Source organism: Trichomycterus rosablanca, chromosome 1 (genome assembly GCF_030014385.1).
Source record: "Trichomycterus rosablanca isolate fTriRos1 chromosome 1, fTriRos1.hap1, whole genome shotgun sequence".
Lineage (NCBI taxonomy): Eukaryota > Metazoa > Chordata > Actinopteri > Siluriformes > Trichomycteridae > Trichomycterus > Trichomycterus rosablanca.
Window position 1 is genome coordinate 24,009,618 of NC_085988.1, and position 9,332 is coordinate 24,018,949.

Here is a 9,332-nt window from a genome sequence, read left to right on the forward strand (position 1 = left end):
ACATATACCCCCACACCAGGATTTTCACCATGTGGGTACATCAAATAAAGAACACTAGCCTTACACACACACACACACACACAAAATAAGACACTTCCTGTACTACGTAAGGGCCAAGCAGAAAGACTCGCAAACACAACGAATTAATGCAAGCCGTTAGTGTGAGTCCTTGGGTCTTTCTGAAAACCTAGTGAGCTCTATACATAGACACATTTTACGTCATCCTAAGAGCGCTCCCAAAAAGAAGAAGGCTGTCTACATTCTTAGGTAACTTAAAATGTTGCCTACTAAGGTGCCCTATTTTGAAGTGATAATCTGACCGAATCATGAGGCAGCCTCTGATGCTTCCTTAGCGGTGAAGGCAATCCCAGCATTTAGTGCGGCACAACTTTTCTCATAAAATATGGTGGACGAATACGCCATATGTCAAATGTAAATAAATTCTAATTGATTTTAATTTGTATAAAAGTGTACACGTGTCATTTATTTGCAGATTCGGGCTTGTCAGTAACAGTTTAACCATTTTCTGTACACAGAGGAAGATGTTAGCTGGTATGCAGGTTCCGCCTCAGCCCATTGATTTGAATGGTCCGAGGCTAACTGTGTTAGGTTAGTAAGCGAAAACTGCAGTGACGTAATCACCGTCTAAGTTTCATTGTCTAAGTAGTATGCCTGAAGTTTAATGTCTTAATCGAATCCTCTCTACTTAGGCAGCTGCCCAGATAGGCAGTAGACAGCAAGGCAGCTCACTAGGTTTTCAAACAGACCCCTTATGTGTTATGTTCACAGTGAGTAATGTAGGGTTTGGTTCACACACAGCTTAAGATAAATACACAGACTCAAGGGCAGTGAGTGAAACAGTATCAGCCAGCTGCCAGGTGTGTTTGGTAGTGTTTTTGCCTGTAGTCCTGGCCCTGACCTAGGTTAGCCTTGTACAGGTGACTGTATATTTATTCATCCTTTTATTCATGTTCATGTTTTACCACTGCTTCAGTCGGCACAGTGGTTTAGTGGGTAGCGCTGTCGCCTCACAGCAAGTAGGTTTTAAAGGGTTTAAACCCCAGGCAGGGTGGTCTGGGTCCTTTCTGTGTGGAGTTTGCATGTTCTCCCCTAGTCTGTGTGGGTTTCCTCCAGGAGCTCCGGTTTCCTCCCACAGTCCAAAAACATGCAAGTGAGGTGAATTGGAGACACAAAATTGTCCATGACTGTGTTTGACAAACTTGTGAACTGATGAATCTTGTGTAATGAGTAGTTACATTCATGACAGAAACGGTAGTTAAAGTGTAAAACATGATGTTAAAATCCTAGTAAATAAATAAAACCACTGCTTTATCCTGCTTATTTGCTTTTAGACGAGAAGACCATTTATCTGACACCTGAACAAGAGAAGGACAAGTCTCACTTCACAGACAAGGAGGTAGGTGCATCCTTTCCAGAGCTTTTATTTTGACAGCCCCCACCTCTAATTACAAATATATTTCCCATATATCTGAAGAGGGCCAGACTTTGCTCTGTATCTCATACACATTATTGTCTGTGTGTTAGACGGGACAGGAGCATGAGCTGATTGAGTGTATGCCACTGCTGGAGTGGTTTGCTAACAGCTATAAGAAGTTTGGAGCCACACTGGAGATCGTAACAGATAAGAGTCAAGAGGGATCACAGTTCGTTAAGGGCTTCGGAGGAATTGGAGGTAAATAAACCGGTCTGAGCTTGCTTACTTCTTTTTCCCTTTGTTCTTTGGTACTAATGTGATCAGGCTGTTGTAAAAGCATTTCACTGCTAGGTACCATGTATGTGACAAATAAAACGTTGAACTTGTTAGTGTATCATGCTGCATAAGAGCTAATTTGGGCTTCTTTTTTTTTTCAAAATGTACATGTATTTATTTGCATATTGTTTAGACACATGTTAGCCAGTCACATAGAGCATAATCAAGTGACAAGTAGGAGTAACCCTATTCCATCTGTCTCCCATCAGACACAACCAGTTGTGTCTGTTTAGTGCTTGGTCAGGCCTTAGAAGCTTGAACATGTGGTGGGGTAGATTTTTAAACTGCTGCACCACCCAAATAGGTCTGTGTACCTTTGGTCATTTGTTTTTCACTTCAAATCCCAAAGTTGAAAAACAAGAAAACGGGTCGTTATTCCTTTTTTGTTTCAAAAAACAATATTGAAAGATGGGGAAACAGGCTGTTATTTGTTTTCCATTTCAAGATCAAAAAACAAACAGAAATGGCAAAAATGAAATGAAAAGATGGCTCGTATTTTAATTTTCCGAAATCAACATTTTCTATCAGTTCAACCGGAAATAAATGCACAAGTGTGTGCACGCGCTGACATGCGTGTATTTGCTTCATATATAGACAGTGTAAATCAAGCACAAGTGTTAAAGTAATATTAACGTAACGATGCATCCCTGTGTTTGTATATTTGACATGCATACATTTGCTCTATGTGCAAAAAACAAACATTATGGGGAAGCGATTTTCATACTGGACGTTGTACACTGCCGTGGTCAAGTTAGTTTTATACTGGATGATCGCCTGACGTCCAAGACGTCATTTCTTTATTTTTCTTGTATTATAGAATTTCTTGTTCTCGGCCAATAAACATCCAAAAATGAATAAAACTGCACGAACTAACTTTGCAGTAAATAAGGGCAAAGAGCATTAAATGTTGTAATAGTTACACAGTGACATGTATGATTAGTTATGCCTTAGATTAGTTATTACAGAATATTCATGTTCATTTTGGGACTACGCTGAGACATTAGATTAGGCCTTTTAGTTAGGAAAAATAGTAATATACAGTGTATCACAAAAGTGAGTACACCCCTCACATTTCTGCAAATATTTCATTATATCTTTTCATGGGACAACACTATAGACATGAAACTTGGATATAACTTAGAGTAGTCAGTGTACAGCTTGTATAGCAGTATAGATTTACTGTCTTCTGAAAATAACTCAACACACAGCCATTAATGTCTAAATAGCTGGCAACATAAGTGAGTACACCCCACAGTGAACATGTCCAAATTGTGCCCAAATGTGTCGTTGTCCCTCCCTGGTGTCATGTGTCAAGGTCCCAGGTGTAAATGGGGAGCAGGGCTGTTAAATTTGGTGTTTTGGGTACAATTCTCTCATACTGGCCACTGGATATTCAACATGGCACCTCATGGCAAAGAACTCTCTGAGGATGTGAGAAATAGAATTGTTGCTCTCCACAAAGATGGCCTGGGCTATAAGAAGATTGCTAACACCCTGAAACTGAGCTACAGCATGGTGGCCAAGGTCATACAGCGGTTTTCCAGGACAGGTTCCACTCGGAACAGGCTTCGCCAGGGTCGACCAAAGAAGTTGAGTCCACGTGTTCGGCGTCATATCCAGAGGTTGGCTTTAAAAAATAGATACATGAGTGCTGCCAGCATTGCTGCAGAGGTTGAAGACGTGGGAGGTCAGCCTGTCAGTGCTCAGACCATACGCCGCACACTGCATCAACTCGGTCTGCATGGTCGTCATCCCAGAAGGAAGCTGACACACAAGAAAGCCCGCAAACAGTTTGCTGAAGACAAGCAGTCCAAGAACATGGATTACTGGAATGCCCTGTGGTCTGACGAGACCAAGATAAACTTGTTTGGCTCAGATGGTGTCCAGCATGTGTGGCGGCGCCCTGGTGAGAAGTACCAAAACAACTGTATCTTGCCTACAGTCAAGCATGGTGGTGGTAGCATCATGGTCTTGGGCTGCATGAGTGTTGCTGGCACTGGGGAGCTGCGGTTCATTGAGGGAAACATGAATTCCAACATGTACTGTGACATTCTGAAACAGAGCATGATCCCCTCCCTTCGAAAACTGGGCCTCATGGCAGTTTTCCAACAGGATAACGACCCCAAACACAACCTCCAAGATGACAACTGCCTTGCTGAGGAAGCTGAAGGTAAAGGTGATGGACTAAACCCAATTGAGCACCTGTGGCGCATCCTCAAGTGGAAGGTGGAGGAGTTCAAGGTGTCTAACATCCACCAGCTCCGTGATGTCATCATGGAGGAGTGGAAGAGGATTCCAGTAGCAACCTGTGCAGCTCTGGTGAATTCCATGCCCAGGAGGGTTAAGGCAGTGCTGGATAATAATGGTGGTCACACAAAATATTGACACTTTGGGCACAATTTGGACATGTTCACTGTGGGGTGTACTCACTTATGTTGCCAGCCATTTAGACATTAATGGCTGTGTGTTGAGTTATTTTCAGAAGACAGTAAATCTACACTGCTATACAAGTTGTACACTGACTACTCTAAGTTATATCCAAGTTTTATTTCTATAGTGTTGTCCCATGAAAAGATATAATAAAATATTTGCAGAAATGTGAGGGGTGTACTCACTTTTGTGATACACTGTATGTGAATTACAAGGGCAGGGAAAAGGTACGGCAGACACAAAAGTCAGAACAGGGGACGTGGCGTAAGGTTATTACTACTTTTTGCTCTGTCTTCTCAAGCAGAAAGACTCGCATACACCACTAATTAAAAGAAGCAATTAGTGCAAGTCTTTGGGTCTGAATGCATTTTACACCCTCCTACACGCACTCTCGAGAAGAAGGCTGTCTAAATTCTTAGATACCTCAAAATGCTGCCTACTAAGGTACCTTATTTCGAAGCAATAATTTGACTAAATAATGAGGGAGCATCCGATGCACAGAGGGAGATGTTAGCTGGCATGCAGGTTGTGCTGCCTCAGCCCATGGGTTTGAAATTTTGTGACTACGCTGAGACGTTAGAATAGGCCTTTTATTTAGGAAAAATAGTTATATATGTGAATTACAAGAGCAGGGGTAAAGTACAGAAGACACACAAGTCAGAACAGGGGATGCGGTGTAACACTTACTACTTTTTGCTCTGTCTTCTCAACACTTGTGCTTGATTTACACTGTCTATATGAAGCAAATATACACGTCAGCGCATGCACGCGCTTGCACGTTTATTTCCGGTTGAACTGATAAAAAATGTTGATTTCGGAAAATTCAAATACAAGCCGTTTTTCAATTTCTGCTTCTTTGTTATTTGATTTTTGATCTTTAAACGAAAAACGGCTCGTTTTCTTGTTTTTCAGTTTTGGTTTTTGAAAGGAAAAATGAATAATCAAAGGTACACAGACCCAAATACCCCTTATTTGTTGAGGGGAAGAAATATATCATTTTGTGTTTCTTCCAATGTACATACACATCCTATATGCATGCCAAAAGATAAACAACACCAACAAAATTCTACATAGCAGCTGCCATGGCATTAAAAATTAAACAAACAAACGCCAGTGTACGCATATTGGGAATTTTGGCTATAACTCTGAATTAGGGTAATAAATAAACCTTCCAGTCACTAGTCCTATTTGCTGGTCCACCAGTACATTTAATTTACATTAAAGATCTGCCAGACGTACACAGATTATGCACAAATGAATTATTTAGTTGAAGCATGTTTTCTTTTTCACCATCTGAAACACAGCTCACGATAAAACATTAATAAAACAACTAATTGAATGCCCCAAATACACCAGAGAGAGACATACCTGGAACTGTTAAAGAATCCCTGAACCAAGAAAACACGAAAACAATCCTAAACTTCTTGGCAGAAACAAAAATGAAAATAAAAATATAAATGGACAAATAGAAACAAGAAAAAAATGACTTGAACATACCAATCATGCCATAAATGACAAAATCAAGTGTATAAAGTGGCGTAAAAAAAATCAAATAAATAAATTTTCATCAGCTGAGTGATTTTTTTTCTGTCTGTTTCTTATAGGTATCTTGCGATACAGAGTGGATTTCCAGGGAATGGAATACCAGGGAGAGGACGACGAGTTTTTCGATTTGGATGACTACTAGGTAGTCGGGGACTGAAATGAGAAGCTAAACGAATAGAAAGAATGAAATAGGGGAAAAATAATGGAAAGAAATGTCTTTCTTTTTGCAGCAAGAAAGTGTGTGGACCCTAATTAACCACAAACGCACATTAAACACACAGGCTGTTTCAGATGCTGAAGAGGAGTCAAACTGTCAATCAAATGAAGAACGGTGCCCTTCATAAATAACGAGTCTGCCCCTGCCTTAGAGTGCTCTGATTGGATAGGACTTTGCCTCATTTTGGTTATTCTTCTTCCCATTCGAATGAATGAAGCGACAGCACATGCCCATGGTGTTACACTGCTCAGTCCAAAAAAGATCCATGGACTCACTTCTGTTATAAAGAAATCTATTTTTCTTTATATCCCCCTTTTTCTTCCATATTTCCACCATCAGCCCATCCCTACCTCTGTGGGTCCTTTTTTTGCATTTCTTTTTTTTTACTGGCAACTGCTGCTGCTGTATTTTATGACAGTGTGGGATTTTTTTTACCTGGGTTTCTGTAGCGAATGGGGGGGAACAAAAAAGTATTAAATTTGAACTGCTCAAAACCAATATCCCTTTATGTGACCTGGTTCATGATTTGTTCTCTTCTTGACAGTATGAAAGTATGATGCCAGTAATTAATATAAAATGCATAATGTAAATCAATGGAAGTCTCTCATATGTATGGTGCAGCTTTTTTTCAGGATTGACAAGTCTTTGGCTTTAAAGATTAAGATTTTTTACTCAAATGATAATGAATCGCTGTGTTTTGGAAAAACAGACCCATGGGTCCACAAATAAATTTAGTTTAGCCTCGTTTTGACAATCGCAGGTATATTAACAGTCTGTTCTAAAATTCCTGTTAGTAGAGCGTTTCTTAACTAGTGAAGCATTAATAGGGTACAGTGGTAGCCTAGTGGGTAGAGCTTTGGGCTATTAATTGAAAGGTTAAGAGAATCCCAGCTCTGTTGGGCCTTAAACGAGGCCCTTAACCCTCTCGGCTGCAGGGGCGTTGTGCAATGGCTGACCCTGCGCTCTGACCCCAGCTTCCAAACAAGCTGGAATATGCAAAGAAAGAATTTAGTTGTACTGTACACCTGTATATGTATATATGACAAACAAAGGCATTCTATTCTAAAGGCATTCTATTAATTCAATTGGCTATAGGGCTACTATTGCCCTGAAGCACTGATTTGCATTAGATTGACTGACATCTTTTACCGGAAATGTGTGATAACTGACATCACACATTTCAACAGTGGATTTAGAAAAGATTTAGACAATTTGACTTTTTAAACAGTGAATTTTTACCTGTAAATCTACACCTAATCACTTATAATGACGAAGTGAGAACAAGTTTTAAGTTTTCTAAAATAAAAATCTCATTCATATTCAGAACCTTTTTTCAAAACATTAAAAACATCTTTTTGGCAGCATATACAGGTGCAAGTCTAGATTTAAGCAGTTTGTCCCATTCTTCATGGTAAATTATCTAATACTTAAGATTGTATGATGTGTGTATGAACTGGCAATTTCTTTTTACAACTGATCAGAGGGGGCTTGGTTCAAAGTCACTCCGTTGTTGTATTGGCTCTATGCGTTCGATCATTACTGTGTTTAAAGTTGAAATCTGTGTGCTCTGGAGCAGGTTTTCTTCAAGGACCTTTCTGTATTTGTTTGTTTTTCTTTCTCCCTCAATTGTTCAGTTTCTAGTACCTGCTTCTAAAAAGAGCACCCCCATAGCATGATGTTGCCACCACCATGTTTCACAGTAGGGTGATATGCAGTGCCTGTTTTTCACATAGTGCTTACTGTTCCAGAAGATTTCATTTTTGAGGGCCACTGTGGTTCTCAAAACCCTAGAATATGTTTTATATCCTCATCCTATGCCTTACCACATTGATTTTAGAGATCCACAGTCACTTGAACTTCATGGCTTGGTTTTTGTTCTGACAGTGCTGTGTCAATTGTGGGTCCTTACAAAGATGAAAGCAAACTGGATGTACCTGACCACTATTTGGAGAGCCACAGCAAAGGATCTGAATAATTTTGTAGAAAGAAGAGATTTAGTGATTTTTAGTTCAATTTCAAAAAGTATATACTGGTGCTGGTCATAAAATTAGAATATCATGAAAAAGTTGATTTATTTCAGTAATTCCATTCAAAAAGTGAAACTTGTATATTATATGCATTCATTACACACAGACTGATATATTTCAAATTTTTATTTCTTTTAATGTTGATGATTATAACTGACAACTAATGAAAACCCCAAATTCAGGATCTCAGAAAATTAGAATATTACTTAAGACCAATACAAAAAAAGGATTTTTAGAAATGTTGGCCAACTGAAAAGTATGAACATGAAAAGTATGAGCATGTACAGCACTCAATACTTAGTTGGGGCTCCTTTTGCCTGGATTACTGCAGCAATGCGGCGTGGCATGGAGTCCATCAGTCTGTGGCACTGCTCAGGTGTTATGAGAGCCCAGGTTGCTCTGATAGTGGCCTTCAGCTCTTCTGAATTGTTGGGTCTGGCGTATCGCATCTTCCTCTTCACAATACCCCATAGATTTTCTATGGGGTTAAGGTCAGGCGAGTTTGCTGGCCAATTAAGAACAGGGATACCATGGTCCTTAAACCAGGTACTGGTAGCTTTGGCACTGTGTGCAGGTGCCAAGTCCTGTTGGAAAATGAAATCTGCATCTCCATAAAGTTGGTCAGCAGCAGGAAGCATGAAGTGCTCTAAAACTTCCTGGTAGACGGCTGCATTGACCTTGGACCTCAGAAAACACAGTGGACCAACACCAGCAGATGACATGGCACTCCAAACCATCACTGACTGTGGAAAATTTACACTGGACCTCAAGCAACGTGGATTCTGTGCCTCTCCTCTCTTCCTCCAGACTGGGACCTTGATTTCTAAAGGTAATGCAAAATGTACTTTCATCAGAGAACATAATTTTGGACCACTCAGCAGTCCTTTTTGTCTTTAGCCCAGGCGAGACGCTTCTGACGCTGTCTCTTGTTCAAGAGTGGCTTGACACAAGGAATGCGACAGCTGAAACCCATGTCTTGCATACGTCTGTGTGTGCTGGTTCTTGAAGCACTGACTGCAGCTGCAGTCCACTCTTTGTGAATCTCCCCCACATTTTTGAATGGGTTTTGTTTCACAATCCTCTCCAGGATGCGGTTATCCCTATTGCTTGTACACTCTTTTTCTACCACATCTTTTCCTTCCCTTCGCCTCTCTATTAATGTGCTTGGACACAGAGCTCTGTGAACAGCCAGCCTCTTTAGCAATGACCTTTTGTGTCTTGCCTTCCTTGTGCAAGGTGTCAATGGTCGTCTTTTGGACAACTGTCAAGTCAGCAGTCTTCCCCATGATTGTGTAGCCTACAGAACTAGACTAAGAGACCATTTAAAGGCCTTTGCAGGTGT

At 40.4% G+C, this 9,332-nt stretch overlaps 1 protein-coding gene across 3 annotated transcripts in view; it reads left to right on the forward strand.

Annotated features, from left to right (window-relative positions):
• etf1a (eukaryotic translation termination factor 1a) overlaps positions 1 to 6,461 on the forward strand; it is a 30,999-nt gene extending 24,538 nt beyond the window's left edge. The window contains exons 8-10 of one of the 3 annotated variants that reach the window (XM_062990615.1): positions 1,353 to 1,417; positions 1,546 to 1,693; positions 5,806 to 6,461. In XM_062990615.1, coding sequence (XP_062846685.1) covers positions 1,353 to 1,417; positions 1,546 to 1,693; positions 5,806 to 5,888 — 296 coding nt within the window. In that variant the 3' untranslated portion in view covers positions 5,889 to 6,461. Of the gene's footprint in view, positions 1 to 536; positions 610 to 710; positions 789 to 1,352; positions 1,418 to 1,545; positions 1,694 to 5,805 lie in introns of those variants that run through there. The other 2 variants (XM_062990625.1, XM_062990669.1) reach the window with 2 other exon arrangements.
• Positions 6,462 to 9,332: the final 2,871 nt, after the last annotated feature.